This window comes from Ornithodoros turicata, chromosome 3, assembly GCF_037126465.1.
Source record: "Ornithodoros turicata isolate Travis chromosome 3, ASM3712646v1, whole genome shotgun sequence".
In the NCBI taxonomy this organism is placed as follows: Eukaryota; Metazoa; Arthropoda; class Arachnida; order Ixodida; family Argasidae; genus Ornithodoros; species Ornithodoros turicata.
The window spans coordinates 8,877,533-8,898,280 of NC_088203.1; the positions used below are offsets into that span (position 1 = coordinate 8,877,533).

Genomic DNA, 20,748 nt, shown 5'->3' on the forward strand with positions numbered 1-20,748 from the left:
CTTTACAATAAACAATGGGTTTGAAAGAAAACTTGAAACTCGCTGCTGTACATCACTTGCGCGAGTTAGTTTTGGTTTGCTGTTTGTGGGAGGAGGATTTCGAAGCTAACAAGACAGATAACCAGGCGCGTATGTGATTGAAATTACATTAATTAAACGCAGCGAAGTGCAAAATAATGATGCTGGATTCTGCGATTGTTGGACCCATTTATTTTGTTTTGGGGCCATCATTACCCACAGAAGCCATTCAGCTGATCCATCCGTGCATGTTGTTGTTTGCGGAGGCAGCCAGGAAATTATCTAGTTCCGATTCTTTTTTCTTTTTTTTCAGAATGCCATGTCAAGTTCACACAGCGACGTTAGTTCCTTCTGACTTGCGGCACGAAGAATGTCTGCTACAGATTGCCGATGCCTTGGATCAATTGAACCTCTTGAGCCGGAGCGTCACTGAACGCATATCGAACCGTACGGCCGAACTGCGGGAGCGTCTCAAAGATCTCCAGACACGAGCAGATGTTGCCCGAGCTAAGATAGATTCGATACGGGGCACCAACAAAGCAACGAAGGTGTGAAGCTGCGTATTTTCAACAGGAATTTCGCGTTTATCCCTGAATCCGTGCCCTGCACGTAGGTGTTTTCAAGTTACAAGTACCCAGCTGCAGAAGGAGTACGAGAGTATGTCCCTGCATTCCACGAAGAAGAGGAAATCTTCCTTCCGAAACAGCGAGCACCTCGGATGCCGCACGTCACTCCCGACGAGCAGGTTCTCAAAGAGAAGTTGCAGTTTTTCAACGTTCGGACGCCAGCACAGGAGCCACCAGGTGCTGGGTAAGGTGCTTTCTGCTTGTTTACCTAATATTTGAACATTTATTAGAATGTCACCTTCGATCACAGGACCCTCCTGGAAGGTGTCGGACCACTTCCGCTCTCTACGGACAGCGTCTGTAGCCTGCTACTCTTTAACACGTGGGAAAATCCGTGAGTATCAATATAAGGTTTATCGGCTGTGCTTCGACAACCTACGGCGTAGCGCGGCCTAAAAACACAAGCGGCAAGAAGGACCCTAACACAATTAAAGGGGCACAAAACAGGCCGACAAACATTTTCCAATTATTATGTCACGTCAAATCACTATCACGTCAAATAGAATATTGAGTGGTTTTGGTACGTTCTGAAATGGCCATCTTGGATTCGACGAGTGGGAATATGTTTAGAACTGACCTCGCTTCTCGATATTACGACAAAATTAACGTATAAGCGTCCCACGTTCTAAATGGCCGATGATGCGAGACGTCAAAATGATGTGTCGCTATTTTCGCCAGGACATCCCAGGGCGGGGCATGATGGCGAAAGAGTGCAGCGAATATTTGGTCGGTTTGAGCCGTTATTTACTTTTTTGAGACAAAATGGTTTTTAGAACGTTCACCGTCGGCAACGTATCACGATGCATTTAAAAAAAGGTGCGCCTCGTATACCTGTTTATTGCCCCTTTAAAACCATCTGAGCGTCTCATTGTACCCAATTAATTAGTTGGCTAATAGACTACAGATTACCTTTAATATAGTGGTTTAAGGTGTCAGTTCGAAAGGTCTAGGGCACCATGAGCAACAGACAACTCGGGTGTTTCTAACAAGATGTGTTTTTCGTTACTATTTTTTTTCTCTTATAAGTCGCAAAAAAGAGTACATTTTAATGAAAAGTACCAGAAACTATGATGCATGATTGCTAACAACCACAACCTACCAGATAATAGCGACCATATCATAAGGACCCATTCCCAGTGCCACATTTGGAGGCTAGCGGTGGCGCCACTCATCGGCACGGTTATTGCTTCCTCAATTTCTACAGTACTCTGTACTTTAGATTACCTTAGTATATTTGTACAAGCACTGGATGTCCAAATGTCTACGCGTTTTCGTAGGAACTGCTGCCGTCGTCTGCTACGGTAACCCTGCGTCCACTTCTGCGCATTCAAAATTCAAATTTCCATCATCCAATCACGATGCATATTTCGTGGGGCGATGGGTAGCACACCCCTAGTGGATCGTGAGGACGGACTCCTCATTGGTTTTGCCGATTATGACGTGGTCGCTATAGTCTAGTATGTCGTGCTAACAACATTGCAGCGGCTTCATTTCTATTTAAAGTGCACCCTGTATAGATCAGAGGGAGACCCCGTTAACTGAAAACTTTCCGTTTCAGGTACACAAACTACCCCGAATTAGACCCAGTACCGATCGTGCGAAAGGGGCAAGTCGAAGAATTCACCTCCGGTCCGTTCCTGGATGCTGCTCCTGTTTCGATCAGCATGGGCCTGCAAGGTGCCAGCCCCGGTCAGACGGGGACATTCTCTTACCATCCCGGCCTGGGTCAGGTTCCCGTCATGGACGTTCCTCTGGCACTGCCGGATCTTCCAGGTTGGTGTCTTCACTCTTCTCCATCTAATATTGTTCGCTTCTTGCTAAGAAAAGTGCTCGTAGAAACTGTCCACGCTGATTACTTTGCTGACGTAGAACTCGCGTCTTTCGGATCATTTGTGCGGCCGACACTTAAGGCGGACTCGCTTCGTAAGAAGTCTACGGGGAATTTTTGTTCGCAGGGTTTTCGTAAACTTCCCTAACTTTCTACACGAAACAGGTATAGGCGTGTTCCCCCCGAGTTTATCTAAGGAATGACATATTTTTGAAGGCCCGACACGATCCACTGATTTTTGGCGAATTAAAGTTTGTCGTATTTTCGACACGTGGGAGCCTATGGGAGATGCAACAAAAATTGTTGCAGCATTAACTAGACCGCATGAGTCCGCCTTAAGAAATTCCATCTTGCGTCTTGGCATTACGCTTTGGTGTATCGTTAGAGCAGTTAAATCGATTTATTTAATTAAATTACCAATTAACTTAATTACCTAAATAATTCGAACCTCTGCAATTAGCGTTACTATCTGAAACGCTGCCTGCCCGTCTGCGTTTGAATGTGAGCTTGCACTCACTGGCTTTTCGTCAACTGCAGTCTTTCAGTTTATGTTTCTTCCTCTTGTAATAAAAAGACGTGATGAGGTGAACGAACGTGCGCAATTCTTTCTTAGGTGTGGCAGATGACTTGTCCTACAGTGTAGAACAAGAATGCCCCATCGCGCCCTCGTGGCCTGCTGGAGTGGACCTACCAGAGTTGCCGGATGTGGCAGTGGGTGGCGAAATTGGCACGGAACCGGAACCCGAGCCCCCCGAAGTCCCACCTCCTGTCGTTCACATTCCTGTTATAGAACAAGTGGAACTTCCGGAAGTGGCTCCGGACCCACCAGCGACTGAAGAGCCACAGGCTGTTGAAAAACAGGTGCCAGTGTAAGCGAATTACAGTATTTAGTCGGTACGGGTTTTCCGCGATTCCGCGAAGCATCGCGGAATCCGGAACTTATTGCGGAATCCTTCGTTTGGCGCGGAATTTAACGGAATCCCTTATTTTTAGGGGTGTGCGGATATTCGAGCTCTCGAATTCGAATCAAATACAGTCGCCGACCGATTTTTCGGACATGCTCGATTATTCGGACTCGTTCGCGGAACGGCCGCGGGTCCCATAGAGGTGATGTATAAGAACGTCCAAAATTTCGGATGCCGTGTAGCTCCGGCGCTCGATATTTCGGACTCCGTTTGCCCTTTTCTCTCATGGGGTGACGGAAAACGTTGGTATCATCTGAAATTCGTATCAAAAGAAATCAACCAACTAAAATATTGAGGCAAAAAAATAGGCAGTGGTGATAGTTGATTTTCCATTCCTCGGAGTAGAAGAGGTCTGTCGTAGCGCTTTTGCGTTTTTTGGCCGACGTCCCAGCACGTGCTGTCCGCCTGCGAGTCGCGCGACAGCGCTGTAAAGAGCGTCACCTAAAGCACGCATGCGTTAGGTGAAGCCGACTTGCGCACTTGATGACGGCGGTTCCTCTGTCAGTGTACTGACAGTGACGAAATGTCGCTTCGGGAAATAGAAGCTGATGTTATCAGGCAGAGCTGGAAGCGCGTTAGGAAAGCATTGACAAATTTTTCCAGCCCACTAGGGCTTAGTACAGTTTATTTTGAAGCGAAATCCGTTTTTTCGGACTGCTCGATTATTCGGACTCTTGCGCGATCCCCGCCAAGTCCGAAAAAATCGGATGGTGACTGTATCAATCACTTGAAGTATTTCATTAGCGAATCGAATACTGTTGGAGTTTCTTTTTTTGGGGGGGGGGCGCAATTATTTTTCACGTTTTTCGCTCATTTCTCCAAAGTCGTGAATATAATTTCCTGCGAATACCGTAATTTCACGCGTATTACCTGCGGCACTTATGTGCAATTCTTTTTTTTGTAACGGGCGCTCTGCGGCTTATCCACTGGTGCGGCTTATCTGACCACTGTATTTCCTTGGTATTCTCCCCATACACCGGTTTTAACAAAAGAACCAACAGTGTATCTGGGACAGCACTGCCCTGCTGATGCCCAAACAGTACGTAACAGGGGCGCATCCACATTCGAGTAGATTGACCTTCCTGGTGTCTTCTGGAATACCACCGACCCAGCGATCCATGAAAAACACGCAATAAGGGCACAATCCGGTATGGGTAGAACACTAGAACTGAACCCCTTCTTGTACAGCATGCCAACTCCGGAGTATGGACCACACGGTTTATGACCTTCTCTATATGGTCTCCCTTGCAGCACAAATCAGTCGCGTCGTATTGCCCGCGGCTTATCTGCGAGTTGGGCTTATCTGCAGGAAAATTTTCAAAACGTTCCTAAAAACGGGTCCTGCGGCTTATCTGCGGTGCGGCTTATACGCGTGAAATTACGGTAACTCTGGCCACATGAGGGCGAAAATCGAACTGCGCTTGACACTATAGAGTGACTACTAAGACCCTTTCTGCTCCATAGTTTAGCGTAGGTTGTTTAAGCAAGCCGCAGAAGACTGTTTTATCCCATCAGGCAAGATCTAAAGAAACGAAAATTGATCACGCTTCCACTATACCACTGTACATATATACCACTATACCAGCCGCAACATGCCTTTTTCCGCCTTCTCGAAACCAGCCTGTACGATAGTACAACATCTCAACCGAACTGTCCACTGCCCTGAGTGATAACGAATGAGAACTGCTAATATGAGTTGGCTGCCCTGCCCACAGCCAGTACTATAGCCTCCTGCATGGTCCCTAAAGGCCATTGTACAGTGATTTTCCTCCCATGTCTGTGAGGAGAAGAAAGGTATTGACATAGAACGCCGCCCATGAACAACGGATGTCTTGGTACGTGCCGAAATATGCCAGAGTATTGACAGCGGCACGATAGGCAAGAGCAAAGCACTCCCGGAATTCTTGTGGCGCGAATTTAAGTTATCGCGAATCACTCCTCAAACCAGCTTTGTCCGAAAAACTCGAAGAAAATATTTTCCACACGGGAAAAAAACACTTTTACAGTACCCAATATTCAGATTTCCGAATATCCGACTATTCGCAGGATATGAACGACACCTCCCAAAGGCGGGCTTCACCTGACCCTTCCCTGCATGAGGTGAAGCCCGCTTTACGAAAATGCCCCTGCTGCAGGGACAACAGTCCAGCACAGACAGATAGTAGTTTAGCTTTAAGATAACGTTAGCCCAAGTTTATTGTGCATACTCCACCTGAGGAAGAGAAGGCGTCCCCCCCCATTTGCAGTTTGGTGGTGGCAATGGGGGATTTTGATGTTAGGGAGTTTTTCCTTTAAAGACTCTTAAATAATGCCTACAGCCCAGAAACAAAAAGGGGTGTCCTAAAGATGTAGCTTCCATAGGGCATGTATTGTAAGCTCCTTCCTACGAAGTTCCTATAAACTCTGTAGATGCCGAAGGATCTTTCAGCAAGAATAAAATGATTGCAGACGACAGACAGCATTCTTTGTCAGAGGAGAACGCAAGATATCATGTATGTATAACGCTGAGCCACAACAGTGCTTCGAATCTGTAACTTTACAACATATTTTTTGTTCCCACATTATCCATAGGGCCTGACTTTTTAGGGTTAAACCCGTATCCGCCCGATATTTACCCCCCGAACAAAATCTGCAAAATTCGGGTTTAACCTGAATCTACCCGAAAACATCCGGGTCGCGTGGCACACTCATAAGCGTGCATTAAAATAAAGTTTGACAACATTGCTAAACATTAGTTCCATGTTAAGACAAATTTTTATTAAACAAAAAAAAATCACCCGAATTCCTGACGACAGAATATGCCATAACGGGATTTAACCCGAATACACCCGAATTTTCGAATGAAAAATATCACCCGATATTTACCCCCCGAATTTGGCCAAAAATAAAACCCGAAAAAGTCAGGCCCTAATTATCCAACGGTAAGTAAAGTGTTCAGAATTTCAAGCAGCCATTGACTGCTTGCTGCGGAAAATCTCAGAATTTACGAGTCGTTGCCGCATAATTTCGAATTTGCCACAGCAGAAAACCGGGGTCTTACTTATCTTGCAGTGCAGAACCGGTCAATGATGCAAGAGCCAGTCTGCTAGAGTCCATTCGGCAAGCTGGAGGTCGGCCGAAACTCCGCAGTGCAGGTCAACGGCGTGAAAAGGTACGAGTTACGAGGACTCGGAACATTTTGAAGCAATTAATCAATCAATCAATCAATCAATCTCTTTCCGATTGGCAAGGCTGCTCCGAAGGTTGAACCAGGTGGCGACCTGATGTCGGACCTGCGAAGCAAGCTACAGCTACGTCGAAAGGGCATTTCAGGTGAGGGTTTTCAGGTTTACTGTGAATTTCTATCGTGGCTGGTGGATCGCCCTGTACACGGATTTATGACGTAAAATTTCAGCTGTCTATTGTGTGCGTTTCGCTAGTGGAGGCTCGTTACCAGGAGACGAATATAAAATCAGCGAATCGAATATACTGAAAATATTCTATTCGTATTTGAAATGCCTAATATTTGTCAAATTGCTGTTCATATCGAATTTTTTCTCAACACTGTTGCCCTCGTTATAACGAGGGTTTACTGTGTTATTGTGAAGGAAAAGAAATCTGTATACAGACTGGATTGACCTGGTTCTTCAGTCTTGGAGTCCATAGCAGGCTACCCTGAAGCTCCTTTTGTTATTTGTGCTCTTGTTCACTGAATATTTAAAGCAGTTGGGCAGTTCATTTTAGTCATCATTCAATTTTTATTGTTGTTCTTTGGTGTAGTAAAAGGAAGTCCCTGAGAGTAAAGGCGCTGTGATGTAGGGCCCGGCCAATGCCACCTCTTAAACGGTGTGACGTATTAAGGATCATTAAGGATCCACCAATCACGACAGGCATAAGGTGGCCGTTGCTATGGAGACAAGCTGAAAGCAAGAGGGAGCATTAAGCCAACACCACCTAGATAGAGAAAGCCCGCTTACTCGTCGAAGTGACGCAGCAACTAAGAGTCAGCCAATCAGGATCCTTGTTTCAACGGCCATAGCCAATCACGAACGTGCTTTCAGCGGTCGTAGCCATGGAGACGAACCACCGTCGTCTGCGAGTAGTGATTGAACGTCCCCGCGTACTAAATGAGAAAACGGGCCCATATCTTTCTCAAGACTGTTTTTTTGGAAAGCGTGTTGCACTTTTTGTCGACACATTCAGGTCTACAGATTCCAAATTAGCTGCAATCATTTGCGAGCTCCTGAATTTGGAGAACGGCGAATCGCAGGAGCAGACGAATTCCGACTATATGTATATGTCCACATAGCGAAGGGGGGAGAGGAGGCAATAAGCAGGCCTTCTGTATATCTAGGTGGCATTGATTAAGCCGTCTTTCTGTGTCTAAGTGATGTTGACGCAGGCCCATGCCAGTCTCACCCACATTTTACACACAATGTGAACCACATTAATGATACCCGCGATAATCGTACAGGGGCCAACCAAAGGGAAAGCAGTCCAAAAGAGAAAGAAACCTTCAAGTCACCCCTCGACAGGATGGTGAGTATGATCCCCGCACCGCCCGAGGACGACGGCGGAGACACCACAGGAACGGACGAAGGCTGGAACGACTCCGACTGAGGCTCCGTTACACGTCACAAAGAATAGTATGCTGTCATGTTGTTTCACAAATTTACTGTTTGAGAAAAAATACAACGTCGCAAAACAAGTTATAGCTTTAATTCTCTTCAACGTACTGCGGGACTAGCAAACGGTATGCATCCAAGTCTGTAACCGTAGAAGGCATCTCCTGAGGCTGAATAACTTACGTTCTCAAAACAAACCAGATGCCCACTTGGCAAAACTGTCAACAACGCGTTACTATTTACATATTTTTAACGTAGAAACAAGTTTGCAGTCACTCGCTCTTCCGGGCTGCACAGAGGCGTCACTACGCCCTCCCGTTGTGCGTTCTGTGGTCCACAGGGTGCGGCGCCGGAGGCCACGGGTGCATTGGGGGCCACGAGGCCCCCCCTGCGGATGGTAGTCTTCGACGGCACACTCCAAAGTTGACGGATATGCTCACCGGATGGAGGGCTGGGGGCCCCTCGGGCAAGCTGTTCCACAGGGGAGCAACCAGGGTGGGTTCGAGGGCGAGGGGAATGTAGTAGGCTCCACGTGGGTGCAGGGCGAACGCGGGCACTCCCGCCAACCCCACGTGGTCCGCTTCGGAGGCAGAAGGGCTGCTGTCGCGAGACGAGCGACTCCATTCGGTGTCCCACGAGGCTTCCGCGCCGTTCTCTGGGGGCGGTGCAGAGACTGTGTCTCGTGTTGGACTGGGAACCCGCATTATTGTGCCCTGCAGTGGACAAGCAGTGGCCAAGAATTGTGATCGTGATATCAGCTTATCATCTGCGTTGTGCATTCCCCACCGCATTCACTCGCATATGGGATGCACATTTTTTTAACCCAAAAATACATCGCCAGTGAGGGTACACGGGGGGGAAATTGGGTACACTCGACTCTCGTTTTATTCCGAGATATCTGGGGCCATCTCCCCGGAATCGAACGTCGCAATTCTCCCGCACCAAATCGTATTCCATTCCATCAACTGTGGATGAAATACCGTACATGCTCGAGTCAAACCAACACCACCTAGATACAGAGAGCCTGCGCGCTCGTCGACGTGACGTAGCAATTAAGAGTCAACCAATCGGGATTGTGTTTTCAACGACCCTAGCCAATCACGAACGTGCTTTCAGCGGTCGTGGCCATGCAGAAGAACCACCGTCGTCTGCGAGTTGCGATTGAACGTCCCCGCGTACTAAATGGGAAAACTTGGAAATGAAACGCAAGACGGTCTCAATCTTTCTCAAAACAGATTTTCTAGAAAGCCTCTTTTTGTCTAAATATTTAGGTCTGCAGGGAGCTGCGACCATTTGCGGGTTCTTGAATTCGCAGAACGGTGGATTGCGTTAGCGGACGAATTCTGACTCTCAATTGAAAGATGGAGAGGAGGCAATGTGCAGGCTTTCTCTACCTAGGTGGCGTTGGTCAAACGTGCACCTACCAAGATGCGAAATGACTCTATTTACAGACTCTATCTTGACGCGCCCCTCTATCTTCGCCCCCGCCTATATCGCCCCCGAGTCTAACGTGCATCATCCTTGACGGGGCAAAAATATGCCGTAAACACGAGGGAAGAGGTAGGTACAGTCAAACACCTTTATAGCGAACACCTTTTTAACGAAAATACCACTACAGCAATTTTTTTTGCGGCCCCACTGGAGCCCTGTAGGTCCAATAATGGACATCCTTTTTAACGAAAATACGAAATACACTTTACTGCGATTTTTTTTTTTGCTGTCCCCCGAGTTTCGTTGTAAAGGAGTTTGACTGTAACAGTAACAAAAGTACATAGAGTCGTCACTCACTTTCAATACACCACGGCATGTCATATTCCGTGCCGTCAAGCGTGTTCGTAATGTCACATTTGTTGAGAGAATTCTCGTCGCCAAGATTCCCATGATTCTATCGCCGTGATTCCCATTTTCTTTGGCAAAGTCGATTGCTTTCCGCTTAAACACGGCCTTGTAGTGGGCTCCCCCCTTGCTTCAACGTAACTGATGGTTAAAAAAAAAACGGGCAGAGGAACAGTCAAGGTCTCGATCGCTATCTTCGAAGAGAACGAGGAATGGAGATCGCTATCTTTGGGAATACCTCGGGACGCGTGGTTTGGCTTTGCAACACGTGACAAACGGAGAGGACGGGGAATGGAGATCACTATCTTCGGGAGAACCTTCGCCACGTGAACGCGACTAAAGTGGGGGATGCTGCGCGTTTTCAACCTCCCTCCGCGCCATCTGCCGCGGTCGTCCCGGATTGTAACGCACATCCCTTATTTTCACATTATGGCCGTCGTTGCTTATGCGCCATGAAAACCCGAATCATCATCATCATCATCACCTTATTTTTACAAAAAAAGTAAAGAGATCTCTAAAAAGGTGCTCGTCAGATTAGAGTACAAATACGGTACTCTTCTGTTCGTCACATTTGTCGTTCACCGCTCTGACGCCCGGCGCTCGTTCTCGTCGACTGCGAGCGGCCTCCGCGAGAGCAATACGCTGGCCAATATTGTTCCCGACATTCATTATGCGGGGAACAAAAAAAGTACCAGCTAGCATTTCAGCGCTCAAGTTGGCGGGGTTGCATTCCATATGTGAGTGCATCCAATATGTGAGTAAATATGGTATCAGAAACTTGTATTCAGTACAGGTGGAACCACAGAAATGCAGATGTTGGGTACAGGGTCACCCTTTGATTCTTGTCCTTCCACTACAACACTGACACGAAAGGTGCTTCCACTGTGTACGAAGGAATTTGTTAGAAAATTCAAGGTGGGTATGGAACGGAGGGTTAGACGTTTATGATTAGAGCCTGAAGTTTTCGGGAAACATTTTTTTCTAAATTCAGGGAGTAAAAATCGGTTAAATAAACATGTGCTCTAACGATGAAAGGTGGAAGTCACTGAAAAGGTTAGCCAACTGTAGGACTCGAACCCACATCTTCTGGATTACCGGTCCAGGGCTTTACAAATTGAGCTAAGCTAACACGCCCTGGACCGGTGATCCAGAAGATGTGGGTTCGAGTCCTACAGCTGGCTAACCTTTTCAGTGACTTCCATCGTTAATTTCTTAGGCAACTTGAGGCCTTGTATGTGATTGTCCCTTCTATGTTGTTCCAGCCTCAGAACATCAGTTCTCTCATGTGCTCTAAATTCATGCAAATCCGTGTGAAAAAACCTTCAAGCACGCTAAATTCGGGGAGAAATCGGGCTCAGTTACCCTAATTAACTTAAACTGGTTGGGTACAAATGGTGAAGTAGCTGTGTTTGCTGCCAAACAAGTTAGTGTGCATTCCCACAGACGTCTCAGTGAGGGTAATTTGCCCTAAAGAGGCAACCTTCAATTCGTGGTGCAAATTCGGGGAAGAATTGGGTTAAGCCCTAAAACTTCAGGCTCTATTTATGATGTGGGTGTGACCTACCTGAGAATAAGAACGCCTGCGTTCTGCCTCGGCTCCCTGGCGCTGGTCTGCCTGAAACCGATGTTTGATGGTGTTCTTGAACTTGTAAGAACTCTCCTCCGTGCTCATGGTGGGGCTGCTCGGGGGACTTCCAAGTGGACTTGGAGGAGAGGGTACCAAAAGTGCCGGGACTCCACCACAGGGCTCTGGTTTGGGCGCCTTAATTGTGGGTGTCATCTCTTCCGGCGGCCCCATCGAGTGTTCCTCCGAAGGACAACACGTTGCTGATCCTGGAACAGGACCCAGCCTTTGGCCTCAGATACTGAGAGTAAGACGCTTCAGAGGAAATTCACGTGGAGCACTATATTTGTTGTCTCACGAAGCTCAATGAATACCTAGCAACCAAAGGTGAAAACCTTAGACGAAAAAAAGCAGAATACCTCGCTTGATTGAGTTAGGCGCAAATGGTTCTTGAGTTTGCGTGCCCGCACGCATTTTTGCTCGTACATGCGCACAATATATGCATTGAACAGTCACTTTCAAATGATTTTGGACAAATGCATGGTACGATCATCTGCATGACTGTGGTCCTACAGCAAAGGCTTGACAGTACAGGATGTAATTCGCTGCGCCGGACTCACTACCAGAACGTGTTGGTGGCCGAGCTGGGTGGGGTCACCCGAGAAATTTCAGGGGGGGGAGTGTTGCAAAAATGCAGAATCCCTGGTCTTGCACAATGCCTTAGGACCAGATATAACAATTCAGCTCACCAGCCAACTTGTCAAAGTGCTTCTGTAGGTGAGCCACAAGTCGTAGACAAACATCATCCCTTCCATTGTAAAGGCCCTCTGTCTCAACAAGAAACCTGGCCGCTTCGGACATGCATTCCTGAAAGCCTAGCCGGAACTGCAGTTGGTGATCCGTTTCGATGCGCTGGGCTACCTCGCAGGTCCCGGGATCCCTGCAGGCATGCGCTTGCAGGTGCTTGAGGTGCTTGATAGCCATCTCGATTATCTCCGTCTTCTCTATGCGCCCCCGGCCCTGTAGGAGGAAGAGACATGGAACCGTAGTGTGAACCTAAGAAGGTGGTGGTCCTCACAGCCGTATTCTTAAACGATCCTCGACTCAACCCTCCACCTAGGACCGGTTTAGCGCTAAGCTCGACCTGGACTCGAAGGGCCCCCAAGCGGACAAAATCCTCCACCCTTTCCTCGAGGTGCTGCTGATGCTGAGCATTCCTCGAGTCAAGTTTGGTGGGTGCAGCAAGTTGTTCGCAGAGTTCAGAAAATTTGTTCTACCCCATGATATGCAAGCCTGAGCGCCACATTTATCCACCAGCTAGCCTGCATTTACACAATTCTATCAAATTTGTTCTACAAGTTGCAAACAGCTTTATGACAGCACATAATATGTTGGTTTAAATTTTTAAAAAATTTCTATGTTCATTTTCTGCACCGTAATTCTGTTTTTCAATATAGCATTTTACATTTTTGAGGTGGCATGAAAGGTGCATGGAGACCAGATTAGAGCTGGAGTGAAGGAGGATCGCTGAAGCAATCGTTAGGGTGTGTCACTGAATCCCAAAGGCTCCCTCAAGTTGAGGAGCGCTTCCTTCCTGCATTAACAGGTGAGTGTGGCGAGGATCATTTAAGAATACGGCTATCAGGTTTTTTCCCATGCGAGAACCACTGAAAGAAGCGAAGAAGCAGACATACCTTCTTGAGATAGGCGGTGGGCAGGAGGCGATTGAGGTCAGCCAGGCAGTTGTTCATCCGATCCCTGCGACGCTTCTCGATGATGCGGTGCGACATTGGATCCTGCGAGGAGAGCCCCCCAGGGGCAGCCTCACAGCCTGGCCTCGTAAAATCCCAGCATGCAGGGGAAGAAAGGAAGCACTTGGCCTGCCATAGGTGCTTAACCAACGCCACCTAGATGAAGAAAGCCTCAACGCTTAAACGATGTGACACAGTCATTTAAGAGCCCGCCACTCAGGAACTCGGGAAGCTATGAAGACGATCCGCCAGGAGCCGCATGGATAGCCACTGGTAGCCACAGAAACCCTCTCTTTGAAATCGTCTGTGGCGATTGGCTGAAGCAGACGACATCCTGACGCTGTGTGTCCACCACGTCCTACTAGATTATAACGACCATGTCATAATCGGCAATCCGTATGAGGAGCTCGTCCGCACGATCTGCTAGGAGCGCTTCACATCGGCCCGCGAGATCTCTACATCGTGATTGGACAACGGAAATTTGAATTCTGAACGTGCAGAAGCGGACATACGACCACCGTAGCAGACGACAGCAACAGCTCCTATGAAAACGTGTAGAATGATGATGATAATCAACTTTAGAAAGAAGCATCTTCCGTGGGACATCCACCACTTCAACAAAAATACTAAAGTGGGCTGAAGTAAAGTATTGTAGAAATCGATGATGATGATGATGATTGGGAGTTTAGTGGCGCAACGACAACAAAGTGTAGAAATTTAGGAAGCAATAACCAGGCCAATGAGTAGCGCCACCTCCAAATGCGACACCTGTGACATGGTTGTCATAATTTAGTAGGCGCGTGAGGTCCACATGGTGAGGGAAGAAGGTGAGGCAACAAGCAGGCTTTCTTTATTAGGTGACGTTGACTTAACACAACCCCGCCCCTCCTTTTCCTGCCTCAACTGAAAAGAACTGCCGAGTGTAGCAAACCGGGTGTGTGCCACGATCATACCTCAGTTTGGCGCTTCCCATACTCTACCTGACCGCCTGGGTTGTTGTGCTCTTCTCACCTGGTGTTTAAAATAACGAGAAAACAAACACAAGCGCATCACCGGAATAAAGAAAAAGAACAAAAGATGCTCAGTCCAAGACGCTTGGTATGGATGCAGGCATTGTGACTAAGATGGGGATGCTTTTGCTGGATGCCAGTTCGAGACAGTTTCGCAGGAGCGAATAGAAAATGTCACAGCAGCCAAGCCTCTGGTTATAAAATCTGTTAGAAATAATTGATCGCATTTAAAAATGTAGTTTAAATATCTTGCACGTTGGCTCTGAGCATTGCGGGGACGCCCGAGACGTAGTTTTCTCAGCTTCAGTTTTAGGCGCAGACTGTCGCTTCAAGACATGCTAAAGTCATTTTCGAAGATTTCTGCTAGACTTGACAGAGAAATTGTGTCACAGCGTTGCCACAGGGAAAAGCAAATTGGCCGTGCTGCCCAGAGGTGCAAAAATAATGGAATAAAATGAAAAATAATGAGTAGCGATAAATATCGGTTAACATAGGGATTAAAAATAGATACTTCATCAATACTCCGACTATATACATATATCACTATGTATCAATATATCGGGATATATATCAATATATATGGGATATCCACTCGAAGAATATTGAGATCGTTCCATCACTTCCACTGCCCCTTGAACTGGACTCCATGTCCTCTGCACAGGGACGCCCTATTCATGGTAAGTTAACCAGTTAGCTTCCATATCCATTTGTGACCGCATGGAGAGATGGACATCCCCATACTTCTGAATCTTGGGGGCAAATTTCCAAAATCATCCGAGAATCCACAGAAGAGATCATGTGATAGTATCACAAAAAAATTACACCTTTTGCGCGTTTTTCCTCGTCTATTTTCCTGCCTTGCAGAAGCATGTGTCGCACAACTCCTCCAGAGTGGTAATCTCGATCTTCGCTTTTTTTTTCTTTTGCAGACAGCGACGTCGCTTCCTGCATGTTGTTTCCATATCTCTCTCACACTCTCTCCCCGTGTAGCCACCGCCCCATCCACGTGCGTGGCACGCGTCAGTCGGCCGCCTCTATTTCTGCCGCGCGCCGCCTTTTTCGGACCCCGGTGTCGGATTCCCGCAACACCACCACCTCCTTTCCTCTAAGCGCTTTCCACGCATCGTCGCTACAAGCGCACGCCTGCATCAACATCGATAAGGGAGAGTCTTTTTCTTTCTTTTTTTTTTCCCCCATTTTCTTACAAACGATGGCATTTCAGAGAGAGAGAGAGAGAAAAAGAAAAAAAAATCTAGAGAGACAGAAAAATTAGATTATGTCGCACGGGGAGGTGTAAGATCGATGAATGCGGAGGCGGAGGCTGCAGTTCCGGTCACGAGACTGTCGCCCGACCTTGCGCTAGCGGCCGACCTTTCGCCAGCGGTCGATGGTGACTCCGATCCGTCTCTCTCTCTCTCGCCCCTTGCTCGCTTTCCACGGGCGACGACGGCGACGACTCATCGGTTGTTGTTGTTGTTAAAGGAAACAAAATATATATATGGCCCATTTTTCTTACGCACGCATGTTTGTTTGTTTGTTTATCCCACCTCTTTTCTTTGGGGGGGGGGGGGGGAATATATATTTATTGAAAGGAAAGGTCTCTTTTCTCTCTCTTTTCTTTGGGGCACGTTGTTTATTTGCGTTTTATGACCCCATTCTTTCTGCAAAAAGGAGGATAGATAGACTCTACGCGCCAGTGCAGTGCTCGCGGACGGGAGGTTGCCCCAGTAATGCTCGCAACGCCTACTTTCTTCAATTGGTGACCTTTTTTTAGAAACGTATATACGCCTATTTAATATATTTTCTTTATTCAGTTTTAGCGCCCCGAAGCAACTGTGGCTATGAGCAGTGTACAGACATCTCGGCTTTCCAACTTGTGCAGAACAAGTGTAGATGATCAGTTAAAGACGAAGCTTTATGCGATAACCATTAGGCAGGGGGCCAATTTACTTCTGCCTGGTTATACAACACTGTAAAAATGAAACGATCAATTAAATAGAAAATTGAAACGACATAAATAAATGACGTACTTATGAGAAACTCGACTTGCTGAGCCAAATATGCTAGCTGTTTTTTTTTTTTTTTTGTTTTTTACACCGTAGACAGACACAATTATGCGTAATCATACCTACACGGCATCCGTTTCGGTGCTTATATGTAAATTGTTGCCGACATCCAAACCGTATATGCTGGTGACGTGTCCCCCACTCAGAACCATATAATACCAGCCCCAACAAATGCACCGACAAGACTGGACAAGAAGACATTTAAAGACATTAAGAAAAAACGAACAAAGCCTTTAATAGAGGAGGAATACGGGGTGTCCAAAAACCGAGAAGTCACCTCAAAATGCCTCTCTTCCCTTTCATAGGGATGACTTTTATCGCGATGCAGTCCAAGGGTTACGTGCAGACCGAGAATCCCAAGCAGGTGGCACCACCGTCAGCCCGGCTCGTCCAAACCATTACCGAGACGTAGTTGGAAAAGAATCGAAGGATATTAAATCATCCCTCACTCTTTTAACGTTGTCACGCTGGAGAGAGGGTGGTGCGTGACAGGGGTATTTTATTCCGCACAACCAAATCCCATCCCATCCCATCCCCAAAACTCATCCCGCAAAAGAGACGAGGCATATTTCTCAATTTCGGGACATCTCGTAGTTCCTTCAAACGCAAGAAAAAAAAAGAAAAAAAAAAAAACACAAGAGAGAGGACCGGTCCACTGGACAGAAAGAGCACCCTCTTTGTTACGGGGATATCCCCTTCTCTATGACCCCTAAAATCCGTAGTCTATTTCAAAAGTACGATCCCCTGTGTGTGTGTGTGTATATATATGTATATGTATCCAGTATGGTATAGCTAGATAGAGACAGGCAGATAAGCAGACACGACAGTAATAAGTGTGTTGGTGTTTTCGCATACTGACCCCCATAAGGCTGGCCAATGGTGCATCATGCCTGGTGGGGAATCTCGCATTGAAGAAGCGGTAACACTCTCGGACCAAGCGGAGGCGCAGCTTGGACTGCAGGCGTTACGGCTTCTGCAACAGCGAGGGTGTCCAGTACGCGACAACGTCACTCACTCGGGCGGGCTTCTTGCGACCGAAGCCCAGCTCTTCGTCCGGGTCACCTCCTCCGGCACCCAGCGTAGAAAAATTGAGGGTCCTGAAAGCACAACAGATACGTCGCGTCGGCCTGCGTCTCTTTCCAATCTGTCCGAAGGATATGGGTGGTGAGATGAAGCTAGAGGTCACTTCATGGGCTTTGTAAGGTTGGGAGTGCTCGTGCCGGAATAAAAATGCTCAGGAGGTTTCCGGAGGATATTTAGCTGCAGTTAAAGTGGTGCAGCCAACGCCACCTGGATACAGAAGGCCCGCCTATTGCCTTCTCTCCCTCCTTCGCTACATGGACATATATAGTCAGAATTCGTCCGTTACTGCTGCGATTCCCCGTTCCGCGAATTCAAGAACTCGCAAGTGATTGCACCTTTCGAACCTGCAGACTTAAATCTGCAGACAAAATGTGCAATACGCTTTTGAGAAAGATATGGGGACTGTTTTGTGCTTTATTTTAAAGTTTTCCCTATTCAGTACACGGGCACATTCAATCACCACTCGCAGACGACGGCGGTTCGTCTCCGTGGCTACGACTACTGAAAGCACGATTGTGATTGGCTACGGCCATTGAAAACACGATCCTGATTGGCTGACTCTTAGTTGTTACGTCAGGTCGACGAGTGGGCAGGCTTTCTCTATCTAGGTGGTGTTGATACTGCTCACTCAGCAGACGACAGCATCTGCGTCTGTTACGGTCGTCTGCTACGGAATACCTCGCAAATTTGCAATCCACTCGACAAAGCTGCTGTACTTCCGCTTTGAATGTACAGAAAACATCAAGTTCAGAGCCCTTAGAAATAACAGAACCTTCGTAAAAGCTGGAGTCTTTTACTTTTAGAGTTTTTTTACTTTTAGTCTTTCCTTAAAAAAGGAATGTCTGACAGTATGGGTAATATACGGAGCGCAAACCTGGAAACTATGGCCACCCTCTGCCATCATTAAACTGTAATATTTGTGCAGCAAGAGATGTGTGCACTCACTAAGACGTCCCATATTTGTACGTCAAAGAAAACGCTTAGAGGAATAAGTGTCTCCCAGAGAGAGAAAGGGCACACTGCACCTGGATGTACACTGCAGGTGTGGGTTTACCATAAAGCTGTGACAACTGCTCATCACCTGTCCAATTCGTTTCAGGTTGGCTAGGAGTTATACGAGGGAATGTAGGGGGAGGATTAAGTGGTTGCTTTTCCCACATGTATAAAAAATTATATATAATATAATTTATTATATAATTTAATTATATTATTATTAATTATATAACATATATATTATATAATTTATTATGACAGTCAAACTCCTTTATAGCGAACACCTTTTTAACGAAAATACCACTACAGCAAATTTTTTTACGGTCCCGCTGGAGCCTATAGGTCCAATAATGGACATTCTTTTTAACGAAAATACTTTTACTGCAAATTTTTTTTGCTGTCCCCTGAGTTTCGTTGTAAAGGAGTTTGATTGTATAATATAATTTAATATATATTTATAAATATATTTCCACATCGAGAAACCGTTTGTAAATGGCCTCAGAAAAAGGTCGTCTTGTCGCAGAGCAGTGCAACAACCTAATGAGTTAAATGTGTAACCTAGGTCTACAAGACCTGCCAACATCATCAAAACATGCACCCTGACTCATGATTCTGGTACCTCGAAATTCACATTTAGGACGTGAACAAATGAAACTACTCCGACGATTTAATATCCTGATGGAGGGGAAATCCCTGGGACCATAGAAGGGGGAAAATTAGGGGCTTTTTGCCGCTGTTCTTCCTATCGTGTACATCCAAAAGGATCATCAGCGGTTTCTTTTTTATCTTTAATACGCATGTTTTCCCTGCGGAGAAGACAACCAATTTGCCTATGCTGCAGGAAAAAAAAAAATGTACACGTTTTATTTTTGCTCATCAAATGTTTAGAACGGAAAGGATATATATCAAACAATGTTCCATCAGATTATGTCTCCATACAAGGAAAAACGTGTGACATATAAATGCTACCCGGCGTTTTAAGTCTGGAGCCATTTCCAAGGTCCAGACGGAAAAACAAAATAATGCTAATGCGACGACTATCGGATAGGATCATACTTGGCACGACGTCCAACCTTTTTTATTGATCTAATCTGCCGTCCACGTGATATGTTTTTGAACACCTCTCGTGTATTTTACTTACGTCAGCTGAGCCACAGAATCATCTCGAAACTATACCACACCCCATTTCGGTGCGCGGCGTAAAAAAATATCTAAGATATCTTTCGGGACACGTGCTGATGGACTGTTGACCTCATAGATATACACTGTCTGAGTGCAGAGAGACCTGCACAGTTAGATAGCAAAGTCCAAAGTTTACACAACGTGTTGCCACATTTTCAAAACTTCGAAGTCTGTATTGTGCTGATGACCACTGGCCACTACATTACCATAATTTGCTTCATTATTCATATTATTTGAGACGGCCAAAAACCGCGGGCTTGGCAAGACTGCCCGGATTACAGGTGGATAATGTAATGGTAGAGTGTGAGCACAGCTGCGACCTCGACCAGCTTCCAGGAAAAAACCAAACATGTGCGTGGATTTTCTGCATAGGCAGTTTCCACCGCACCGTTAATGACCCGCTCTACAGAGCAGCAGCAGCGCTGTTGCTTGTTTGCTTGAATGCAGGCCTTGAGGCTTGTTTACCGTGAGCGCTTGTTGACGGGCACATTTTTTCCCTGTTCGCCGCGCTTATCGTAGTTGCCGCTGACGTCAGGACCGTCCCTGAGGGTGGCTTCGTGATGTGACCCGAAACTGGGAATCCCGTCTACCTGCAGGCTAGTGCCCCCGAGCGAAGTCGTCTCCGATGTCGGGGTACGACCGAAAATAAAAATAAAATAAAATAAAAAACAAACTTTTGCTCGTTAACGAGGAATGGTCCTCGAACGATTGAACGATAGCAGACGAGTGCAGACGCTGACGTCACTTTGTTTCTACCAAGAAAAATGTAATCGTTTCGTTTAGTTTACATCTCGCAAGCGTTTTGCCCTGTTAGTTAGGGACAAAAATATAAAAAAAAGAGGGGGGGGGAGCAAGTGGTTGAAAAATCTCGGTTCCGGTAAGCGCTGGCGTGCCCCTCCCGCGAAACAGGAAACCAAGTACGGGACGTATTCTCGTCTGCTAGCAGACATGGATCTGTCGTCTGCTCTAGCGCTGTTCGTCTACTGACATTGAGGCGACCTCGAAGACGAGCATCATCACGTGCACTCACCTCTCCATCTTGAGCCGTTGCTGCAGCGCTTCCTCCCAGGCGTCCATGCCGAACTCCCGATGGACCACGACAGCGGCGCACGCACTGCGGCGGCTGGTCACGCGGCGCGTCACGCCGACGCTCACGTGCCGCCGTCGGCTCTGACGTCACTCTCTCACGCGACCCGATGCGTGCGCCGCCCTTTGGCTGCCG

The 20,748-nt window shown here is 46.9% G+C and overlaps 2 protein-coding genes across 4 annotated transcripts; one reads left to right on the forward strand and one right to left on the reverse strand.

Annotated features, from left to right (window-relative positions):
- Positions 1-59: 59 nt before the first annotated feature.
- On the forward strand, positions 60-8,126 carry LOC135387967 (WASH complex subunit 1-like). Of its 2 annotated transcripts, none has more exons than XM_064617210.1 (9): positions 60-129; positions 332-566; positions 632-828; positions 895-978; positions 2,203-2,417; positions 3,086-3,341; positions 6,489-6,588; positions 6,668-6,749; positions 7,891-8,126. In XM_064617210.1, the coding sequence occupies exons 2-9, from the start codon at positions 333-335 to the stop codon at positions 8,034-8,036; spliced, it is 1,314 nt and encodes a 437-aa protein (XP_064473280.1). In that variant the 5' UTR covers positions 60-129; position 332; the 3' UTR covers positions 8,037-8,126. The 2 variants fall into 2 exon arrangements, with proteins under 2 accessions (XP_064473280.1, XP_064473281.1); XM_064617211.1 differs by having other exon boundaries at positions 60-125.
- On the reverse strand, positions 8,119-20,690 carry LOC135387968 (hairy/enhancer-of-split related with YRPW motif protein 1-like). 2 transcript variants are annotated; one of them, XM_064617212.1, is made up of 6 exons: positions 20,557-20,690; positions 17,284-17,365; positions 13,136-13,237; positions 12,191-12,461; positions 11,442-11,710; positions 8,119-8,754 (listed from the first exon to the last, which is right to left on the reverse strand). In XM_064617212.1, exons 1-6 carry the CDS (start codon positions 20,601-20,603, stop codon positions 8,347-8,349), a joined length of 1,179 nt encoding a protein of 392 aa, XP_064473282.1. In that variant the 5' UTR covers positions 20,604-20,690; the 3' UTR covers positions 8,119-8,346. The 2 variants fall into 2 exon arrangements, with proteins under 2 accessions (XP_064473282.1, XP_064473283.1); XM_064617213.1 differs by having other exon boundaries at positions 17,128-17,365; positions 20,557-20,598.
- Between the last annotated feature and the right edge of the window lie 58 nt (positions 20,691-20,748).

Bases quoted from the DNA above. Each gene is read 5' to 3' on its own strand.
- LOC135387967 (XM_064617210.1), top strand. From the start codon at position 333: ATGCCATGTCAAGTTCACACAGCGACGTTAGTTCCTTCTGACTTGCGG. The intron at 6,589-6,667 runs GTACGAGTTACG...CCGATTGGCAAG, and splicing joins CAGGTCAACGGCGTGAAAAG to GCTGCTCCGAAGGTTGAACC. The intron at 6,750-7,890 runs GTGAGGGTTTTC...ATAATCGTACAG, and splicing joins ACGTCGAAAGGGCATTTCAG to GGGCCAACCAAAGGGAAAGC.
- LOC135387968 (XM_064617212.1), bottom strand. From the start codon at position 20,603: ATGGACGCCTGGGAGGAAGCGCTGCAGCAACGGCTCAAGATGGAGAG. The intron at 12,462-13,135 runs GTATGTCTGCTT...TTCCTCCTACAG, and splicing joins CCACCGCCTATCTCAAGAAG to GGCCGGGGGCGCATAGAGAA. The intron at 8,755-11,441 runs GTAGGTCACACC...TGTCCACTGCAG, and splicing joins GCAGGCGTTCTTATTCTCAG to GGCACAATAATGCGGGTTCC.